The sequence below is a fragment of the Heloderma suspectum genome, chromosome 1, assembly GCF_057233095.1.
Source record: "Heloderma suspectum isolate Gila_16-S chromosome 1, 16-S_ref, whole genome shotgun sequence".
Lineage (NCBI taxonomy): Eukaryota > Metazoa > Chordata > Lepidosauria > Squamata > Helodermatidae > Heloderma > Heloderma suspectum.
The window spans coordinates 70127725-70150902 of record NC_139458.1 but is presented as its reverse complement, the minus strand read 5'-3'; the positions used below and the strand labels follow the sequence as shown (position 1 = coordinate 70150902).

Below are 23178 nucleotides of genomic sequence, written 5' to 3'. Positions count from 1 at the left end.
CAGTATTCAGCGAGGCACAGCTGCTAACATAAATTATGTTGCGTTAGTGCAAACTACTCTAGTGCAACACCAATAGTGTTAGCTGGCATGGCGATTTCCCAAGGAAATCTTACAAGGTTGATGTGGCCCACAGACCACCAGTTGCCATCCCTTTTCAAAAGACAGACCTATACAGTATTGGAAAATTGGGTGTGACATTCAAAATATTCTGAACTGGAATGGTTAACTTCACAATTTGAAAAGTTAAAGGCAAAAGTGAAGCAATGTAAATTTTATGATTTCATAGTTTGTGATATTCTAACACTAGATGAAATACTGGACCACTCAGCTCTTGTTCTTTTTAGGCTATCTAAATTTTGACTATATAAGAGCACAATCCTATCCACGTTCAGACAGAAAAAAGTCCTACAGCTCCCAGCATTCCCTAGCTAGCCACACTTTTTTCTGTCTGAACATGCATAGGATTGCACCCTAAGGCATTATATGTGTGTTTACTGTTACGTGCATATGGAAAGGAGCAGAAATGCCAGTAATATTTTAACAATGGTAAGTCCCAACCCCAGTATGATTGCTTAACATGCAGCCTAATCATATGTAAGCTTATTTGGACGTCAGCCCCACTGAGTTCAGTTGGGCATACTGCCAAATAAATGTGCATTGGATTGCAGCTTGATTTCATGCACAGGGAGCTCTGGAATCAGAGAAGGAAATTAATTGCTCATTGTGTGAGGTGTCCGGAGTAGCAGAGCAGCTTTTTCTCCTCTGCATACTGTTCTATATGCTGTCATTTCCCATATTTACGAATGTTTGATCCTGAATGAACAAGGAATGTTAGATGAACAGCGGCCCAGCCTCTCCTTGGTTGAGAGATTTAGGGTGAAATCCTATGCCTGTTGGCTGGGGCTTCCTGGGAGTTGTAGGATTTTTTTCTGTCTAAACATGCATAGGATTGCACCCTTAGCTTGCAAAGGCTTCCAGCCCTCAGCACTGGCAATTCTGGAAAGGTAGTCTTACTGGAAACTTCTCAGTGCTAAGCATTCCTGATCTTATAAACTGACCATAGCAGTGGTGTCTTTCTAGTACTCTAGTTGCACCATCAGCAAAACCGGAATTATTTACATTGGCAACATTAGCAACATGGCGAAGAGAAAACTCCCTGGAAAAGACCCTGATGCTGGGAAAGATTGAAGGCAAAAGGAGAAGGGGACAGCAGAGGATGAGATGGCTAGATAGCATCACCGATGCAATGAAGATGAACTTGAGCACACTCCGGGAGAGAGCGGAGGACAGGAAGGCCTGGCGTGCTGTGGTCCGTGGGGTCACGACGAGTTGGACACGACTGAACGACTGAACAACAACAAAAATTAGACCCCACCAATTTCAGCAATTCCTATTTCTTCCTTGTTGTTATTACCATTGAAAGGCTGCTAGCAATAGCTATCCCCTTTACTCCACAAAAGTATTTGGTTACACACATGGGCCTTTGTTTTTGTGGCTTCGCAAGGCCTTGAGCCTGATTCCATTCCAAGAGTTGCTTACCTAATACTAAATGTACTTCATAATAATGGGTTTTAATTCATTATTTTAAAAAATATCATTACCAGTTGTCCTTAAGCCAGACATGCTTAAGTTGCCCTTAAGTGCAAATATATCTCAAGCTATCTGTTTATATGAAATGTGTATCTAACCTTTACTCAAGGTTTATCTTGCGTAAGAGTGAATTTCAACAGCATTGATACATAAATTAAATATATGCATATTTTATGCTGCAGGAAGAGAGGCTGATCTCATCTCTGTGCTGTCTAGGTTACTCAATAGCTGGCATCTACTGATAAATTCCAAAGTATAACTTGAGACATTGATAGGGTAGAATTATCATGCACAGTCATGTGTGAAAAAGATTCTTCCTGCTATACTTTGTGTACCAGCTACAGTTTAATATGTTGTTTTTGAAGGGATTTAGTTTTCCTGAAAAGGACAGATACTGTAAGAATTTGATCCTTAACAGAGCAGCTTGTTCCTTAAAACAGTGAAGATGATGGGGGATTCAAACTATTTATTTTCTAGATTTATATCATGCTTTGTTGCTTAACTTCAGGGCAGCTAATAATAGTCAATACTTTTTTACACAGATAAAACCAAAAGATAAATATAGCCAAGAAGACCAAAACCTTAATTAAATGCCATTCAAAGTGAGAACAAGATGAGTTTTTCCAGGCATGTAGAAGATGGTAATGAAGGTGTTTGGCGAGTGTAATTTAGGAGGGTGAAAGGCTTTGCAAAAGAAGTGGGTCTTGAGGGATTTGAACGAAATGAAATGGAGAAAGTAAGAGGTTATTCTGAGCATTAGGAGTGAGGGTGAGGGAAGAGAACAAAGCAGGGCAATAACAGATGAGTTTACAGAGACAGGAGAGGGGATATAGTCCAGGTGGTGTCATGGGTTTTGTCTCCGCTAAATATTCAGCTCCAGTATTGAGAAAGCCCTTTGCTATCAGCTAACTGTACTGGTTTAGGCACTTCAGACAAAGAATGCACCAGAAATCACTGCAGGTTGGGTTCAGCTTTAATTTTGTACTAAGAGGAAGTAATAAGGGGGAAAAAATATTTGGATCAATTTTTCATTTTTATTAAATCTAAATCTTCTCAATAAAACCTGACATCAAAATGCAACCAAGTAGGCTAAAATAGTAGTTCCTTAGCAGAGGTGGAAAGAATACACACAAGAACTATACAGGAAAGATCTTAATGTCCCTGATAGCCACGATTGTGAGGTCACCAAACTTGAGCCGGACATCCTAGAGGGTGAAGTCAAGTGGGCCTTAGGAAGCATTACTAACAACAAAGCTAGCGGAGATGACAGTATTCCAGCTGAGCTATTTAAAATCCTAAAGATGATGCTGTTAAAGTGCTGCACTCAATATGCCAACAAATTTGGAACACTCAGCAGTGGCCACAAGACTGGAAAAGGTCAGTTTACATTCCAATTCCAAAGAAGGGCAACGCCAAAGAGTGTTCAAACTACCGCACAATTGCGCTCATTTCACATGCCAGCAAGGTGATGCTCAAAATCCTACAAGCTAGGCTTCAGCAGCATGTGAACCGAGAACTACCGGAAGTACAAACTGTGTTTCAAAGAGGCAGAGGAACTAGAGATCAAATCGCCAACATTCGCTGCCTCATGGAGAAAGCAAGAGAATTCCAGAAAAACGTCTATTTCTGCTTCATTGACTACGCTAAAGCCTTTGATTGTGTGGATCACAACAAACTGTGGCAAATTCTGAAAGAGATGGGAGTACCAGACCACCTTACCTGTCTCCTGAGAAATCTGTACGAGGGTCAAGAAGCAACAGTAAGAACCGGACATGGAACAACCGAGTGGTTCAAAATTGGGAAAGGAGTACAACAAGGCTGTATGTTGTCGCCCTGCTTATTTAACTTATATGCAGAGTACATCATGAGAAATGCTGGGTTGGATGAATCACAGGTCGGAATTAAGATTGCTGGGAGAATTATCAACAACCTCAGATACGCAGATGGTACCACCCTAATGGCAGAAAGTGAAGAGGATCTAAAGAGCCTCTTGTTGAGGGTGAAAGCGGAGAGTGCAAAAGCTGGTCTGAAACTCAACATTAAAAAAACTACGATCACGGGATCTGGCCCCATCACTTCCTGGCATATGGAAGGAGAAGAAATGGAAGCAGTGACAGATTTTATTTTCTTGGGCTCCAAGAACACCGCAGACGGTGACTGTAGCCATGAAATTAAAAGACGCTTGCTCCTTGGGAGGAAAGCTATGGCAAACCTAGACAGCATAGTCAGAAGCAGAGACATCACCTTGCCGACAAAGGTCCGTCTAATCAAAGCTATGGTTTTCCCAGTAGTAATGTATGGCTGTGAGAGCTGGGCACCGAAGGCTGAGCACCGAAGAATTGATGCTTTCGAACTATGGTGCTGGAGAAGTAAGAGTCCCTTGGACTGCAAGGAGGTCAAATCAGTCAATCCTAAAGGAAATCAACCCTGACTGCTCATTGGAATGACAGATACCGAAGCTGAAGCTCAAATATTTTGGCCACCTAATGTGAAGAGAAAACTCCCTGGAAAAGACCCTGATCCTGGGAAGGAGTGAAGGCAAAAGGAGAAGGGGACAGCAGAGGATGAGATGGCTAGATAGCATCACCGATGCAATGAAGATGAACTTGAGCACACTCTGGCAGAGAGCGGAGGACAGGAAGGCCTGGCGTGCTATGGTCCATGGGGTCACAAAGAGTCGGACACGACTTAACGACTGAACAACAAGCAATAAGAAATGCATACGATTCCAAGATTTTAATAGTTTAAACAGATACGTTATTTCCTAAACCTTTCTTGTTATCAGAGATTTTAGTCTTGACAAACTTTAAAAAATCTTTAAAGTTTTAGAAAGAGAGCTTTTCATCTAAGTCCCAGGTTGCTTATCTAACTCTAAATAAGTTGCTCGGCGACTTATATAGGCTGGGTGAGCTTCTGAGATGGTAAAGAAGCTGATATACCCAAAATATCAGAGCATGTTTACACTTCCTGCACATTACATTATTGTTTATTATCCCATTCATTTCTGCTCAGTCTCAATTCCTCAAAAATTCCAATGAGATTAAAACACACAAAAAGATGTAAGGTTAACATATATCTTTCAGGCTAGACAAGAGTTATTCTTAATCCTATCTTTGAGGAAAACAACTCCCATTTCAAAATTTTCTACTTAAAACCTAATTGTTGAAACTTTTCTAAACATCTATATGTCAGGTTTATAGTGTTTATAACAGGGGTGGGCAACTTTGGGAGGTCCAGGAGCCATTTTCGCCATCCTGCGGAATTCGGCAGTGGCAAAAATCAATTTGCCATTGATTTTTTGCAGCAAGCCACTGCAGAACATGACAGTGCCAAATGTAGCTTGAAAACCAGCTAAATGTGCCAGTTGTAACCTTCTGTAGTAGTTGGCCTTGTATCATTGGCAGCATATCACCTATTTCTTTTTGCTCTCACCATGTTGCCCACCCTTGGCTTGTACCTTATACAATATTTATTACCCATTAATTATCAACTCCTAGCCAATAAGTAAACTCTCCTAGTACATCTTTTTCCATGAGTAATAAAGTTTTGCAGCTCTTAGGGAGCAATACTAGGGCTGCTAGACAGCAGCTAGACATCCATAGGATATCTTGTTATCCGGGAACTGACCTTCCCCCACTACATGCTGCCTCAGAAGACGAGCGGGGAGTGGCCGAAAATGGGCGTGGCTGGAGGCATCCCAGGGCGGGGCGGGCAGAAATGCCTGTACGACACATCCAATGTGTTGTACAGCAGCTTCCTCCCCCACCCTGTCCTCCCACGGCTAAATAGCCGCAATCGGCTGTCTAACCGAAAATGCAGGGCTGGAGAAGCATGGAGGGAATGATCCCCTCTGTGCCTCTTCTGCCCTGTTTTGGATAGGCGGTTGCCGCCAAGTTCAGAGGCGGCCGCCTATCTGGATAGGATTGCGCCCTTAATTCCTTAAATAACCCTTGAATGCTAGGCATTAACTCAACATCCTTCCTTAGATATTATGCAGACCACTTTGCCAATTTGTCTTGGTATCAGTTACCCAGAGATCACTGTGGACCTGCTTGTGTCTTTGTGTCTCTTCTCTTTAATATTAACACTATTCCTACTTGTTCACAACTCCACATTTTTAATTATGTATAATACAGCATTTTCAATGGCTCTTCACTTGGCCTTTTATAAAAAGTCACTCCAATGAGGCCGGATTCTAAAGAATCCCCCGGAGTCCGTGGCGGAACGGACTACTCCCCCCCGCCACCCCACGAAATTCTGCCCCCCGCCACCCCACGAAATTCTCCCCGGACAGACCCTACCTGCTGCCAGCCAGTCTGGGTCCGTCCACTGCCCCGGTCTGCGGATGCAAATGGTATAAATATTTACGTAACCTATCATGGCTAAAGCAGGGATGCAAATGATGTCCGCTACGCCAGACGCCATTTGCATCCGCAGCCCAGCAGCAGACAGAAGTCCGGCTGCAGACGGGCCTGGCTGGCGACTCCGCAGACTCGCCGCAGAGCGGAGCCGGCCAGGGAGGATTCCGGAGGGAGGGACGGATCTCCCCCCCCCCCACGGATGCCCCGAACCGGAACAGTGAGTGGGGTTCGTACACCCCTAATCAAGAGAGCTGGGTTAACAAATTCTCAGTCACCATCCCAGCATTTCCAGTGAAGCTAAAAATCAGCTTTTTTGCCTTAAAGTATACAATAGTAGAAAATATTGGATGTAAGTGCAGGAGCTAGAAATCCAAACAGAAAGTAAGTTATACAAGGGCTTAATGAAAAGGGAGACAAATATTTATAGCAGAAACACTTGAAGAGGAGTCATCTAGCATAGGGATGTCTGGTGTGTATGTCTGACAGTGGTATGCAGATGTGCTAAACACATGAGAGCATCGGGAGCCAGATGGTAGTAAAAAGTTCACAATGCCATGAAATGTAGCTACTGAATTACAGTCTTTTCTGAAACCATACACATGCTGTGCAGTTGTTCCTACCACAGTCCAAAAGATACAAGTGGAAGTAATTATGGCGTTATCTATGCTTGGCTTTAAAGCCGCATCATGAAGAGTCCATAGAACTATGATTTGCAATTTAAGAAAAGGGAAGAAATCTAGATGCATACAATAAAATAAACACTAATATACTGTATATATTCAATATATTACAAATATGACATTACAAGTATGACATCCACAGAACAAGCAAACTGTGAAAATAGTCAAAATTCAAACTGTGCAAAGGAGAAAACTGTTGCAAGAAAGATCCGCAATTACAAAATGATTTCCACATTGCTCCACTGCACTGGGTTAGACAGGAATGGTATTTTATATCCTGGCTACTAAATTTTAGAATCAAATCGTAACTTTTTGCTTCAGTTAAAGGTTGTAACATATCTCTTGCTGTATTTCTTTACTTCAGTTAAGAACTTGGAAAGTGGCAGACTTGTACCAGGAGTAAAGATGTTTTTTGGCCATGATATTGTTAATGGTGAGAATATTTTTTTAGTTATACTCAGATGTTCTTTGTTGGGTTTAATGCCATCTCAGATTCCCAGCCCCCCTTTCTTCTAATGACTTTTCCTACTCAGGGTTGTTGATTTCCAGTTTTCCCATTCCCAGTTGGAAATAGAAATATTCATGTACTTAGGCTCAGCATTGGTTAAAGAATGTAGAAATGCGGTAGGTCCTAAATTTACATCTGAAGGGCCTTAAATATATTTGCAGCACAGCTTTGACTAGGCTGCAACAGCATAAGCCTCTTCTCTTTTAGTTAGAAGTTAATAATGACTAGAAGGTAAAATTGATTACAACAGAAGTAACTCTCTGCAAATCTCTGTACTATTTTATTACTGTGATTAATACCAATGATGTGGGCTCCAATCATAAATGCACTTACTTATGTGCAAAAATGGTTAACTCCTCTCGAATTTATGAAAGTTTTCTTAAAGCAACAGTTCTATGTACACTTACCTGGGCGAAAGGCCAACTGAACACGGTACAACTCACTTCTTAGTAAACATGAATAGGATTGTGCTTGCAGCCTGAAAACACAGATTAGCTATTTGCAAATCTTCACAAGATTTGTAAAATGTCCTGGGAGGCTATAATAATGATCTGTTTATCACATCCCCCAACACCTTACGCAGGTTCACTCCAACATTTTACAAAGAGCCATGTTCAATGAAATGCCAGAAGGTAGGAGGGAGGATACTTCTTTGCTGCAAAGCATAAGTGTGGACATTAATCTTCCTTTGTTTTTGTGCATCCTTAAAGCTAAGATATGCTAATCCATGGCCTTAAAAGGTTTTAATGGAAGTGGATACTGGAGTGATTTACGTGTTAGATATGTACATTTCATGTACTGTATGGTCAGCATAACTATAATGAAGTAGTGATTAAGAAATTAACAGTGCGTTCTTACGCACATTTACTAGGAAGCAAGTCCCATGGAGTTCAATAGGACTTACTCCCAGGTAAGTGTGTATAGAATTGCAGCCTGTGAACAAGGAAATCTTTTTGTTTAAACTTTGCCTGTGAACCCAGCAAGTGGACATAGGCTACAATCTTATATACACCTACATTAGAGAAAACTCTATTACACTCAGGGGGATTTATTTCTGAGTATTTATTTAAGAGTTGCACTCTTACTCTCTCATTTGCAAAACAGATATAATATTGTTATATGCTAAGTGCTTTGTTTACTCAAAATATAAAGCATCACGGTCAGCCCAAGACATTTTGCTTCCTGAGGCAGAGCAGCCAAGTGGTGCCCCTCCCCGCCCCCAAATCAAGGTGCATGGTACCTAACGCCAGCAAAATTATTTTGACATCTGAGGCAGAGAATCACACAAGTGCCCCCTTTTATTATTATCATAATACCATAATAATAAATAACAATTTGCTGCCCTTTAGTGACACCCCAAATCAGCTGCCTGATGCAGGCACCTCTCTGCCTAATGGTAGGACTGGTCCTGTCACCGTATAAAAATGTTTTATATAGGCTTCTGTCATTGGCAGGCTTCATTAGAAGGAAGGGTTGATGTGGAGGCCCTTGAAGATTGTATTGTAAACCTGTAGAATAGGGACTCCCTGATTTTTGGCCATTCCACCTTTGAGATGTTCACCACACCCACAAGCCTCATTTGCATTTTAAACTGTGATAAGGGTGTTACGATGGTCAGATTTCCATGATCACCACAGCTTAAACAAGCTATAATGCCTTGTTTAAGCCCCGGTGCATGCTAGGCACCGTTTCCATAATTACTCACCCAGGCACAGTTATCGTGTCATCCAACCCAGGGTGGCCTGGCTTGTTTGAGGGGGAAACAACCCTCACATAACTCAGCAACACCCCATGTGCATATCATCCTTATGAAGTAGGTAATAAAATCCTCATTATTATAGGTGGGGTAAAATGGACGTGCCCAAAACTACCCAGAATGTTTACAGCTGAATAGGATTTGAAAGCCAGTGTTCCATAGAAAGGTAGTTTACAGCATAATCCCATGCATGTTGACTTGGACGTAAATAGTCCAGAGCTCATAAGAGCATCCATGCTGGATCAGACCATCTAGTCCAGCACTCTGTTCACACGGTGGCCCACAGAAAACCCACAGGCAGGACATAGGTGCAGCAGTACCCTCCCACCCATGTTCCCCAGCACACTGCCTATGATACTGGAGGTATCATATAGCCATCAGGACTAGTAGCCACTGATAGCCTTCTCCTCCATGAATTTGTCCAATTGCCTTTTAAAGCCACCCAAACTGGTGGCCATCACTACATCTTGTGGAAGTGAGTTCCATCGTTTACCTGTGTGCTGTGTGAAGAAGTTCTTCCTTTTATCTGTTCTGAATCTCCCACCAATCAGCTTCATGGGATAACCCTGGGTTCTAGTTTTATGGGTGAGGGAGAAAAATGTCTCCCTATCCACATTCTCTGCACCTTTAATGGGATGTACTTTCAAGTAAGTTTGTATGAGGTTGCAGCTGTCTTTGAAGGACATACTGGAGATCTTTGTCACAGCCTTTTTAAACTTAAATCTGTGCCAGTAAGATTATAACCAATTTTATTGAGGGGGGAGGAAAGCTGTGACATGATTGTTTTACAGGGGCTGTACAAAAGGAGCTGAAAATTACCCACCATTCCTCAATTCCCTGGACTCTGTTTGCCTTCATCCCTGCCCCTGCCGTGTTCTGTCTCAAAACCTTGTGAATTTCCCATTTTGCCCCTCTCAACCTGTTCTCATTCTTAGATCCTAACTAGGTAGCCTGCAGTTGAGAACATAATAGTGGTGTAATCCTTCATGGATCACTGCCTTGTTGTGGCGAAGGGGCTTGCGTAACTCAGTGAAGCCATAAGCTATGCCGTGCAGGGCCACCCAAGACGGACAGGTCATGGCGGAGAGTTCTGACAAAATGTGGTCCACTGGAGAAGGAAATGGCAACCCACTCCAGTATTCTTGCCAAGAAAACCTCATGGAACGTATCACAAGGCTAAAAGATATGACGCCGGAAGATGAGCCCCTCAGGTCGGAAGGTGTCCAATATGCTACTGGGGAAGAGCAGAGGGTATTTCCAAGTAGCGCCAGAAAGAGTGAAGCGGCTGGGCCAAACCCGAAAGGACACTCAGCTGTGGATGTGTCTGGTGGTGAAAAGAAAATCCGATGCTGTAAAGAACAATATTGTTTAGGAACCTGGAATGTCAGATCAATGAATCAAGGTAAGCTGGAGGTGGTCAAACATGAGATGGCAAGATTGAACATCGACATCTTGGGAATCAGCGAACTAAAATGGACAGGCATGGGCGAATTTAATTCAGGTGACCATCATATCTACTATTGTGGCCAAGAATCCCTTAGAAGAAATGGAGTAGCACTCATAGTCAACAAAAGGGTGGGAAAAGCAGTACTGGGGTACAATCTTAAAAATGATAGAATGATCTCAGTACGAATCCAAGGCAAACCATTCAACATCACAGTAATTCAAGTCTATGCCCCAACCACTGAGGCCGAAGAAGCTGAGGTTGATCGGTTCTATGAAGACCTACAACACCTTCTAGAACTAACACCAAAAAAAGATGTCCTCTTCATCATAGGGGATTGGAATGCTAAAGTAGGAAATCAAGAAATCACCGGGATAACAGGCAGGCATGGCCTTGGTGTACAAAATGAAGCAGGACAAAAGCTAATAGAGTTTTGCCAAGAGAACATGCTGATCATAGCAAACACTCTTTTCCAACAGCACAAGAGGCGACTCTACACATGGACATCACCAGATGGTCAATATCGAAATCAGATTGATTATGTCCTTTGCAGCCAAAGATGGAGAAGCTCCATACAGTCAGTAAAAACAAGACCTGGAGCTGACTGTGGCTCAGATCATGAGCTCCTTCTTGCAAAATTTCGTCTTAAATTGAAGAACGTAGGGAAAACCACTAAACCATTCAGGTATGACCTAAATCATATCCCTGATGAATATACAGTGGAGGTGAGGAATAGATTTCAGGGATTAGACCTGATAGACAGAGTGCCTGAGGAACTATGGACGGAGGTCCGTAACATTGTTCAGGAGGCAGCAACGAAATCCATCCCAAAGAAAAAGCAATGCAAGAAAGCCAAGTGGCTGTCTGATGAGGCTTTACAAGTAGCTGAGGAAAGAAGGGAAGCGAAAAGCAAGGGAGAAAGGGGAAGATATACCCAACTGAACGCAGAGTTCCAGAGAATAGCAAGGAGAGACAAGAAGGCCTTCTTAAATGAACAATGCAAAGAAATCGAGGAAAACAACAGAATGGGAAAGACTAGAGATCTCTTCAAGAAAATTGGAGATCTCAAGGGAACGTTTTGTGCAAAGACGGGCATGATAAAGGACAAAGAAGGCCGGGACCTAACAGAAGCAGATGAGATTAAGAAGAGGTGGCAAGAATACACAGAAGAACTATACAGGAAAGATCTGAATGTCCCTGATAGCCATGATAGTGCGGTCATTGAACTTGAGCCGGACATCCTAGAGAGTGAAGTCAAGTGGGCCTTAGGAAGCATTAGTAACAACAAAGCTAGCGGAGATGACAGTATTCCAGCCGAACTATTTAAAATCCTAAAAGATGATGCTGTTAAAGTGCTGCATTCAATATGCCAACAAATCTGGAACACTCAACGGTGGCCACAAGACTGGAAAAGGTCAGTTTACATTCCAATTCCAAAGAAGGGCAACGCCAAAGAGTGTTCAAACTACCGCACAATTGCGCTCATTTCACATGCCAGCAAGGTGATGCTCAAAATCCTACAAGCTAGGCTTCAGCAGTATGCGAACCGAGAACTACCGGAAGTACAAGCTGGGTTTAGAAGAGGCAGAGGAACTAGAGATCAAATCGCCAACATTCGCTGCATCATGGAGAAAGCAAGAGAATTCCAGAAAAACGTCTATTTCTGCTTCATTGACTACGCTAAAGCCTTTGATTGTGTGGATCACAACAAACTGTGGCAAATTCTTAAAGTGATGGGAGTACCAGACCACCTTACCTGTCTCCTGAGAAACCTGTACGAGGGTCAAGAAGCAACAGTAAGAACCAGAGATGGAACAACCGATTGGTTCAAAATTGGGAAAGGAGTACGACAAGGCTGCATATTGTCACCCTGCTTATTTAACTTATATGCAGAGTACATCATGAGAAATGCCGGGTTGGATGAATCAGAGGTCGGAATTAAGATTGCTGGGAGAATTATCAACAACCTCCGATATGCAGACGATACCACCCTAATGGCAGAAAGCGAAGAGGATCTCAAGAGCCTCTTGTTGAGGGTGAAAGAGGAGAGTGCAAAAGCTGGTTTGAAACTCAACATTAAAAAAACGAAGATCATGGCATCTGGCCCCATCACTTCCTGGCATATAGAAGGGGAAGAAATGGAAGCAGTGACAGATTTTACTTTCTTGGGCTCCAAGATCACCGCAGACGGTGACTGTAGCCATGAAATTAAAAGACGCTTGCTCCTTGGGAGGAAAGCTATGGCCAACCTAGACAGCATAGTCAGAAGCAGAGACATCACCTTGCCGACAAAGGTCCGTCTAATCAAAGCTATGGTTTTCCCAGTAGTAATGTATGGCTGTGAGAGCTGGACTATAAGGAAGGCTGAGCGCCGAAGAATTGATGCTTTCGAACTGTGGTGCTGGAGAAGGCTCTTACGAGTCCCCTGGACTGCAAGGAGGTCAAATCAGTCCATCCTAAAGGAAATCAACCCTGAGTGCTCATTGGAAGGACAGATACTGAAGCTGAAGCTCCAATATTTTGGCCACCTAATGCGAAGAGAAAACTCCCTAGAAAAGACCCTGATGCTGGGAAAGACTGAAGGCAAAAGGAGAAGGGGACGGCAGAGGATGAGATGGCTAGATAGCATCACGGATGCAATGAATATGAACTTGAGCACGCTCCGGGAGAGAGCGCAGGACAGGAAGGCCTGGCGTGCTATGGTCCATGGGGTCACGAAGAGTCGGACACGACTGAACGACTGAACAACAACAACAATCCTAGCTTCCTTTGTCAATAGAGCCAAAGTTGTTTACAGAAGAGGTTCTGTAGAATAGGCCAGTTCTATAGAATAGGTTCTGTAGAATAATCTTTATTCTACTTCCATAAAATGTTTGCATTTAGGTTAACACTGTTATGATGCACACTATACATGTTGTTATCCTGTAGAGTGAGTGCCCATTTTCCATCATGTTCTTATCCTGGTAATTTTGTTTGCTTGCTTGTTGCTATCATAACTGTATTCTTCATTTGCCAGCAGAAGTGTTGGCCTATCTTCAACTTTCTGGGGATTAAGTGTAGTTCCTGGCTGGAGGCTATATCTATAATAGAAGCTATTGGTGTATGTTTCAGTGGAATTGCTTGATGATCTTGAACAACAAGCTGCAGAAGGAAAGGCAACTCCCACCAGGTCCAGGTACATATGAAGGAGTTTTGTTGTTGGGAATGCTGGTGACCTTAGATATTAGGACAAACTGTCCTAGTAGAAAATCTTATCTGTACGCTACTGACTCGGCAAACCAGTAGTCCAGGAGAGAGAGAGAAATAGTGAACCACCCAGAGAGCTTGTGAACTGCCTAGAGAGCTTTGGTTATTGGGTGATATAGAAATGAAATAAATAAAATAAATAATAGTTGGGCTGCCCTCTACTTATAAGATAGCTATAGAATTCAATCCATAGTCCGAAATACTTTTACAGGATAGCAAGTAAACTTTGCACATTGCTTCCATAGTTCATAGTTTTAGAGCCAGTGTAGTGTAGTGTAGTGGTGAGAGTGACGGACTGGGAGCCGGGAGATCTGGGTTCTAGTCCCCATTTGGCCATGGAAGCTCACCGGGTAACTTTGGGTCTCAGCTCACCCTACCTCACAGGGTTGTTGTTGTGAGGATAAAACGGAGAGGAGGAGGAAAATGTAAGCCGCCTTGGGTTCCTTGCAAGAGGAAAAAAAGCGGGATATAAATGCAATTAATAGACAGATAGATAGATAGATAGATAGATAGATAGATAGATAGATAGATTGATACCCTCTGTTTCTAGAATGAGAGGTGATACAGAAAAGTTTAAAATAATTAAATAGCTTCTTGTTACCCTTCCTCCACAACAGACAGACAGGCTGAAAGAGTACAACTATATTGTCAGAAACAATGCCAGCATGGTCCTCCTGTGTCTTGTAATTTGAAAGGCCCATTTACCCTTTGCGTTGCCCCGGCCGTGGGCGTTGAACTCTTAGGTTAGAGGTGCCAAGATAGTGATAAATCAGATTCAAAGGTTTACTTACAAGGAGACCTTATTGGGTCACTTACAGCACACAGGCATGCCCAATGGTTGGATCAGACAGCCTCTCTGAACCACGAGCCATTAGGTCAAATGGGTTTTATACCATACATGTCAGCAATGAGGCATCACAACACTAGCAAGCACCTCTAGTGTTCATTCCCAGCATAGGCTAGAAGTGTTTGGATCTCAAGCACAGCTACTTAAGACAAACAAACTTTGCTTCCCAGGCAATTCTTGATATCACTCTCACTCATTAGTATTAGGGCACTATCGGCCCTCTGAATCACCTTCACATGCTCGGAGGCTTACTAGCAAGGGAATTGCACCAATAATGAACTTAAGCAAGCATTATGGATCTCTAGGCCACTCTAACGCTATAAATGACTTGGCTATACTCCTGGGGCCAATACACCCTGAATTTCAGGGAATGTAGACTTAACTCCATTTTCAGATGTAAACAAGTGTTGCTTCTGCAAACTGGTACAAGCAAGCGTTTATCGTTAGTTTTGAAATCCTGTCCCTAATGTGTGTTTGCTTTCTACTGTTTTTCTCCTGAGCATTTCGCTTCCTTACCTATGTTTATTCAAACTGAAGATAGCTCCTTCTAACCTGAACCCCACTGCCTCCCCCGCCGCCTATCCCCTTTCTTTCCTCATCTACCTGTAGGGCCTCCATATACATCATGTCTATATTGGTGGTTTTAGGGTATATTCCTGGCTCCTGCCCTTCTCTCAGCACCCCTGTTGTTTCTTCTCCCAGCACCACCCCGATCCTTCTCTAACCTTTATTTGGGGTCTCCATCTTCTGCCCAAATCTTTCTTCTTGCTTCCTAACATTTGTTCTCTTCTCTTTCCAAGCCCTTCTTAGTAAGCTGTTGCTTCTGCTTCATCCCAGACTCGCTATTTGGTTAAGTTAGAAAAAAAAAAAAAGTGAGCCCATTATATCTGAAGCCACAGCAGGGTGAGGACTGGCACACAAAATAAATGTCCCGTTTGTCTAGGTCTTGGGTTTTTTCAACTTTTTACTTTCTTATGTATGTACAGCATTTCATAACCCCACCTTTTGGTCCCAATTCGGAATGTGTAAGACAGCTTACAGATTCAAAAAAATATACAATTTAATACTTTAACTGTAAAAATAAACTAATAAAAGCATCACAAAAAGGGGAAACACTTCACTAAAAATATTTAGTAGCACCAATATCATCTTGCTGCACATGTCTTCATAAACAACCATGTTTTCACTACTTGTCAAAAAGACAGTCAGTGACTGAGTTTGGTAGACTTTCCTTGGGATAGCATTCCAGAGCTGTGGTGGCAAAGTGGAAAGGCCCTGTTTCACATGTCTATTTATTTGCCCTTCCTCTGTGGGCAGGAGAATACAGAACAGTGTCTCGGATATTGCCCTTGCCATTGGTTTTTGTTTCAGCTAAAGTCCTTTTCTTTTTTTAATATCTTTTGAATAATTAGCCAATAAACCAAGCTTTGAAGAACTGCCAGCTCTACAACCAGGAAAGGTGTGAATATTTAACTAGGAAGTCAGAAAGAGAAAACAGTAGCCCTTTCAGTAGCTCTTTAGATCCCACTCCATGACCTGTTGAACTTTGCAATTAAGAATCTAGAGCCTGAATTTGCGTTTTTCCTCCCCTCACCTACTTGCCTTTTATTTAGTGTTGTGTCTTTAGATTGTAAGCCTGCCTTATTTCTTAACTTAAACAGTGGTTGAGAGCCACGTGGACTTTCCTTGAGGGATAGCATTCCAGAGCTGTGGTGGCAAAGCTGAAAGGCTGTTTCACATGGCCACTTGCCCTGCCTCTGTGTGTGGGGGAATACAGAACAGGGCCCTGGATATTGATCTAAGTGCATGGTGAAGCATAGATGGATGGACAGGGTGGCACTTCAGATATCCTGGGCCTTTTTAGTTGAAGAGTAGAATAAAACTGCTAGGAATAAGTCATTATTGCTTGTAGAACAGAATACCACATAGATGTTCGTTCGTGTCATCTAAAATGTAAGAAGTATCCTATCTAATTTTACAGTTATTGATCATGATACTAACGATAATGTCTTGTTAAGGGAAGTTGCAACGACCGTAAAGTCTGCTGTGGCCAGAGGAGAACCACTGAAGCAAAGCACTCAGAATCCTGATGCTGTTTCCCAAGAGAGGCAGCAGTTCAGTTTGCACAACATCAAATATACCTTTTCAGGTGACTGCCAGAAATCAGCCTTATACCTTATCTGCAAGTCATGTTTTTACATCCCATATGTCTTATGCCATCACTTTAGGGCTTTTCTTAGACCTAGGGCTTTTTGTTTGAGTGTGTGTGTGTTTTGATAATTGAAGCACTGTGATTGCCTCCAGCGAGTAGTCCATTCATGCGTGCACACATTCTCGCACTTGCGTGTAATGCTCAGGGGCATATTGGAGTTTCCGGAACGTCATAGTATTGAAATACACACCTGTCCAAAGCTGGTACAACTTCTGAATAACCCTTTTATAGAAAGCTGTTTTGTGGTGTGGATTCTGGTGGTGCTAACAGCAGTAGATACTGGGGTGTCCCCAATAGTGGCTTTGTGCCAGCAGCAAGCACCTCCATTTGAGCAAGACAAGGCACCTGATGTTCACCTGTCATGCTCTCTCTCCCACAGTCCCCCAAAAGCCCCTCCTGAGGGTTACGGGTCTTTCTGAAATGATATGGGATGTAGTATGAAGGGCTACAGAAAGTAAGGAGGATTGACAAAAATTGGATGCCTCACCTTGCCTGAGTGGAAATGCTTTCTACTAGTGTAAACCCACCATTTGCAACGGCCAACATTTGGCACTACTGTGTGATGATATGCACACTTGTACATACTTCCCGTGACTTGACAAATGATTTAACAGAGCAGTCCTGTGCATGTTAATTCAGAAATAAAATTTCTTGTATTGACTACTAGGTATTAATGCCAGGTAGGTGTGCATAAGATTAAAATCTAAAATAAGTATTTTTTTTAAGTGAAGAAAAAGTTTAAAAGACATTATAATACAGGTGGTGGTGTTGACAGAGTGAGCCACAGGACTCCATTTAATAACTTAGCGGTAAAGAGGTGTGATATGCTGCCAGACACCAACCTAGATTCGAAAAATTTCATAGAGGTGTGGGTGGGGTGATGGTGCAAAATGGAATACTTGTAGCCAGTGCTGCTATAGCAACTTGAAAAAAAGCACCACAAGGCCTCACTGGTTGTGTGGGAAAGCCTGTAATGATTCAGCTCAGACTATAACAGCCTCATATTTAAGCATTAATTTGGTAGCCATAGGCAACATGGAAGTACATGCAGGTGAGTCAGCAGGTTCACAGAGGAGGGATGGAGTGCTCTGTCCCTCCTCTGCCTCCAGCAGAGAAACCAGTTGGGCTGCCAGTGGAACGAAGAAATGCAGTGAGCTACGGGAAAGTAACAATTGTTACTTTCCTAAATTATAAAGAGTATAAATACCATGTTAACTATGATAATAGAGGCAGTCTTAACTTTCATTTCCTATCCTTCAGATGTCTGATTTGGAAGCTTATTTTTAACATCGTTTTATGCATATTGTTATAGCCTAACTCTTTTGTAAAGAGGAAGCACAGTGGATTTTTGAAAACATACTTTATGAGGTTATACTGTGGTCACAGGTATAGAGAACTTTTTAGTGTTTTTATTAATTTTTGTAGATGAAGACAAAGGGAAAGACATAGAATATGTTGTCATTGATCAGTTCCAGAGGAAGTTTGGTTCTGCTGTAAGTATGATACTGTTACTTCTATTCAAAGCTGGGTTTGTTATGTTTTTTCCTCTGTTAAGTGTTTCAGGCATGTCAGGTAGCATAGGTATGAGGGGGTTCCAAAAACATAGGGCGGGTTCTGGTGTCACTTTAAGCCATGGTAGCTTAATAAGCTCTCACGGTCGCTTATTAAGCTACTCACGGTAGCTTATTTTTGAAATAGTCCATGAAGCCCCACCACATAAGCAGGCTACTGTGAGTAGCTTCTTAAGCTACTGTGCATAATCTGAGTCATCCCCCTGCCCCCTGTCCTGCTGCAATCCTCCTGCCTAAGTAGTGGTGCTGTTTCACCCATTGACAACATCACAGCAGCCTGTTTTAACCTTCCACGATATCCCAATGATAGGGGAGTGGTGTGGGGTGAAGTACAGGGGCTTAATTCAGTGCTTCCAACATCACCCCAACAAGGGGGTGGTGGCTCTAAAGTGCTGGAAGTTTGCAGGATTGGGACCAAACTTCATACATAGCCTCCCCTAGTTTGGAGGCACCTGATGCACCCTGTGCGATTACTGACAAAGGAGTGAAAATCCCTTGTGCAGCAAAAAGGAAGTGGCAACTATAAAACCTTGGAGGTTTGCAGAATCAGCACCAAACTTCTTACACAACCTCTCCTAGTCAGGAGGCACCTGATGCACCATCAAAACCCTGTGCAATTACTCACAAAGGAGCGAAAACCACATGTGCACCAAAAAGGAGGTGGCACAAATAAACCCTTGGAAAATGACAGGAATGGGACCAAACTTCATACACAGCCTCACCTAGTCGGGAGGTACCCAATGTACCATCAAAAGCCTGAATGATTACTCACAAAGGAGTGAAAAACATGTGCACCAAAAAAAAGGGTGGCACAAATAACCCCTTGGAAGTTTTCAGGAGTGGGAAAAAAAGATTACACACAGATGCTTCTCATAGGGAGGCACCTGACACACCCTCCAAACCCTGCAACCCTGTTTTTTTCACCCATTCCTTGTGTTTCTCCTACTGGCAGTAGTGTGCTTTAGAGCACTCTTTTGCATATTCACTAAGGAGTTATAGCCCATTTTCACTAAAGCACAATTCTTCCCATAGATATTGCTGGCATAGATGCTTTAATGTGTTCCCAATACCGCTAAAGCGCAATTGTGCAATTCTTCCCATAGACATTGCTGGCATAGACAGACACTTTAACATTGCACATTTCTCCTGATAGATGCTACTGAAATAGCCCATGTATGCTATACCCATTACAGGGAGAACACCTGCAAGGAGCAGAGCAGCAGCAATCTGAACCACTCTTGCAGCACAACTCTGTAGGAAAAGAAAATAACCCATGGTGACCACCAGACAACACAGTAACCCACACTGGCTTAAATAATCCCTGCTGCAGACCATGAGCTATCAGAGTGGGTTATTTTGGCCAAATAAGCCATTGTGGGTTTTAAAAATCCCGACAGACGACATGATAACCCACAATAGGTTAAATAAACCATCATGGTTTATTTAACCCATCATGGTTTATCATGTTGTCCGAACCCAGTTGTAGAATCAGATTTTAATTAAATAACTTTAAACTAAATTTAAATCAGTGCTTTAAATCATGCTTTCGTGGCTTAGTTTGTTTTGTTTTTTAAAGTTATAATTTGTTTATACATCAAGAAAGGGCAGCACGTTAATACAAGTCCTTGGTGTAACAATGGTATAAATGGTATTGTGTGGTAGGAGAGAATAATCTAGTAAATGCTATTATGTGGGAAAACAAGGGGAAGGTTCTGTTACGCTGTGGAATGTCTTAGCCCTAAAAAAGTGTATATGATAGTGCTGTATGAATAAGTACTAATAACGTCCAAGGAACTGAAATCATGATCTATTCTTTTCGCTGTGCCAACCATCCACCATATACCTCTGCCATTTGATCCATGCTGCATTTAAACTTTACGCTTGACAGAAAAATCCACATTGTATTGCTTGTCTTCCATGTTCTCCTGTACCTTTGTTCCTCTTCTCACTAGATGATGCACATCAAAAAGCAAACTGTGTGTAGTATAGCAGCAGAAGGTGTCAATCTGTGTCGTCATGGAAAACTCTCTTGGCTGCAAGTAAGACATTTTATAAATACTTCGCAGTTTTGAACTTGTGTGTCAAAACCTTCAATTCTGAGTGTCTTAGTAGCAGCCCCGGCACAAGCACTCACACCACCTGAAATGGAGAACAAGTGCTGCCACCTCGCACCCCTTCCTTCCATGACTCATCCCATGCCCCCATCCTGCACCCCCCTTCCCTTTGTTGACACCACTGCACCAGGTCTATGGAGAATTGCGCACAGGCGGGAGGAAAAAGCTCCTTCCCAGGTCTCGCAGGAGCTTGCCCAGGTCTTGCAAGACCTGCCTTAGCTCTCACGAGAGCTTGGATGGGTCTTGCAAGAGCCCTGCAGGCAGTTCTTCCAGCTGCGGGGCTCTCAGAGGAGAAGTACAGGGTGGGTAGCTGCTCCAGAGAGCCCCGCCAGCTGCACTCTTGCTGCGGCAAATGCCATGGTGGGAGAGCAGCTAGCAGGGCTCTCTAGAGCACTCGCTGGAGGCGTCAGAGTAGCAGCAGCAGGCCCTCTTGACTGGGGTGGGGCAGGGGAGCAGCACAATTCGCCGCTCCTCTATCTCTGCTGCCTGATGCAGGTGCCTCACCCTGCTTCATGGGTAGGCCAGCCATGCTTATTAGGTGATTTCCTTATGGCCAGTGGATATTTAAGAGAAGAAAAAGATGTGATGTATCCTTGCCCACCTCCTCCTTTTTTCTTTTCAATTGTGTATTGCTGCTCTATCCTTAGTTTCACATACATAAATGTGATGTCCCTGCGGCCCTTTGAAGAGTCCTTATCCCTCTCCTTGCTCTAGTACTCCTAGAAGTCTGTAAGTAAGCTGATTTAAATGGGTGTCTAGTTGCCCCCAGTTTTATTGCTGGAACGAAATCTACCCTAAAATAACCCAGCTCAATGCTAGCTGTGATCACCTACCGAGTTAACAGAGTTAGTAGGATACTTAAGTTTTAAGGGTGAAATCCTATTTTGTCCATCCACCAATGGAATGGCATCCATCAGTGGAGCAGATTCCCCTTTTGCAGTCTCCCATGCCCCCCTAAATTTGCTCTGGAGAGTTGGGGCAGATTTCAGGGGATGAACACAGGGCTGCAGGAATAGAGAGAAGATGGGAAAGTTCCATTACATGGAAATCTGCTTGCACAACATTGGATGTCTCCCTAAGATACCTTATTGGTTTACCAATTTACCACTTGGTCAGTTTTCAATCTCTCCCTGCCCCAAACCCTGCAGAGCGTTAGCACGTCCATTGGTTGTAGCTCACTTTAGAAGATCAAGGCATTAATGTGGGGTCAGAATCTGCCCAGATCAGATTGCAGTAGTTCAATTAACCAAGATGTTAATTTGAACAACATAGAATTGCAGTTAAAGAGAGAGAGAGAAAATGTTGGTTTTAACTTGTAATTCTTTTCCTACCTTTTAAAATAAGTAGGTAGTTCATATCTTACATGGGACAAGAATACCCATAGCACCAGGCAGTAAGTTTTGGTTAGAAGCCAAAAACCCTTGTCTCTGCCCTTCTGGCTCAGGTTGGTCATATGCATAAGCAATTACTGGATGCATATGTAGATTGGCCCCTCTTATGTAATTATATGTGTTCCAAAGAAAGTTTGATATTGGGAGCCCCACCTCTCAATCCATTAGACTCTTTCCCAAAAACCTTTATTTAATACTATTGGAATAATTCACTTGATTCTCATTCTCTCATAGTTATCAAATTGGAGCAACAACCAGGAGGCCAAGCCTGATTGTTTCCTCAGAAGCGGAGGTTGAGATGTGCACTAGCTGCTTCTTTGTGTTCATTTTCCCCTCAAGGCCTCATTGGTTTGGAGTGTTTTATATGCCCTTTTCAGTCCTTTGTCTGATCATGTATAAGAGACATCACCTTTTGACAGTAGGCCTGGATTACACAACCATCACTTCATCTGTTGGCATTAGGCCTGGATTGTATGCCCATCATTAATTAGGCCTAATTCAGAATGAGTGTTTGTAGTGGTTTGGTTTGCCAGCACAATTTGACCATGTCCCACCATTTGTCCTATTTGTATATTTGAATTTCCCACCTTTCCTATTTTATTTTCCAATGCTTCTAAGTCTATAGTATTCAGTAAACTTGTAGCAGTTACTACACCCTCCAAAACATACAGTGCTCCTTTTACTCTGTGCCACGATTCCTAAATTGTTGCTATTGTTTATATATTGGTAATGCCATATTCTTACATGAAATTTGTGAAATACTAACAGTGGTTAGGTTAAGAAGAATATCAAAACCTGATATCCCTTGACTCTGCATATATGGCCTACAAATGTCCTTGTTAAGAAAACCTGATAGGACTCTACAATCCATAATCATAGAAGGTTTCATATTGCTTCCAAATCACATGAAGTACTAGTTCCCCTCTACTCATCACTGGTTAGGCCTCATCTTGAATACTGTGACCAGTTCTGGGCACCACACTTTAAGAAGGATGCAGACAAACTGGACAGAGTCCAGAGGAGGGCAACAAAGACGACTGGAAACAAAACCCTATGAGGAGAGACTGAAAGAACTGGGCATGTTTAGCCTTGGGAAGACTGAGGGGAGATATGATAGCGTTCTTCAAGTACTTGAAAGGTACTGCAATCCATCTGTAAGCACCTTGAAAACAATGCGGTGATTACTCGAAGCCAACATGGATTTGTCAAGAACAAATCCTGCCAGACAAATCTGATCTCATTTTTTGATCAAGTAACCTCCCTTGTGGACTATGGAAATGCTGTAGACATCATATACCTCGACTTCAGCAAAGGTTTCGACAAAGTGCCCCATTATATCCTGATGAGCAAACTAGCTCAAAGTGGGCTAGATGAAACAACGATCTGGTGGATCCACAGTTGGCTACAGAATCAGACTCAAAGAGTGCTTATCAACGGGATCTTCTCAAACTGGGGAGA

At 42.7% G+C, this 23178-nt stretch overlaps 1 protein-coding gene across 7 annotated transcripts in view; it reads left to right on the top strand.

Annotated features, from left to right (window-relative positions):
* EXD1 (exonuclease 3'-5' domain containing 1) overlaps positions 1 to 23178 on the top strand; it is a 54544-nt gene that overhangs the window by 9007 nt on the left and 22359 nt on the right. For 3 of the 7 annotated variants that reach the window (XM_084845803.1, XM_084845814.1, XM_084845794.1), the window contains 5 exons: positions 6996 to 7064; positions 13451 to 13514; positions 16451 to 16581; positions 18070 to 18137; positions 20168 to 20254. In XM_084845803.1, the coding sequence (XP_084701929.1) occupies positions 6996 to 7064; positions 13451 to 13514; positions 16451 to 16581; positions 18070 to 18137; positions 20168 to 20254 (419 nt within the window). The remainder of the gene's footprint in view (positions 1 to 6995; positions 7065 to 13450; positions 13515 to 16450; positions 16582 to 18069; positions 18138 to 20167; positions 20255 to 23178) is intronic. The other 4 variants (XM_084845838.1, XM_084845821.1, XM_084845828.1 and 1 more) reach the window with 3 other exon arrangements.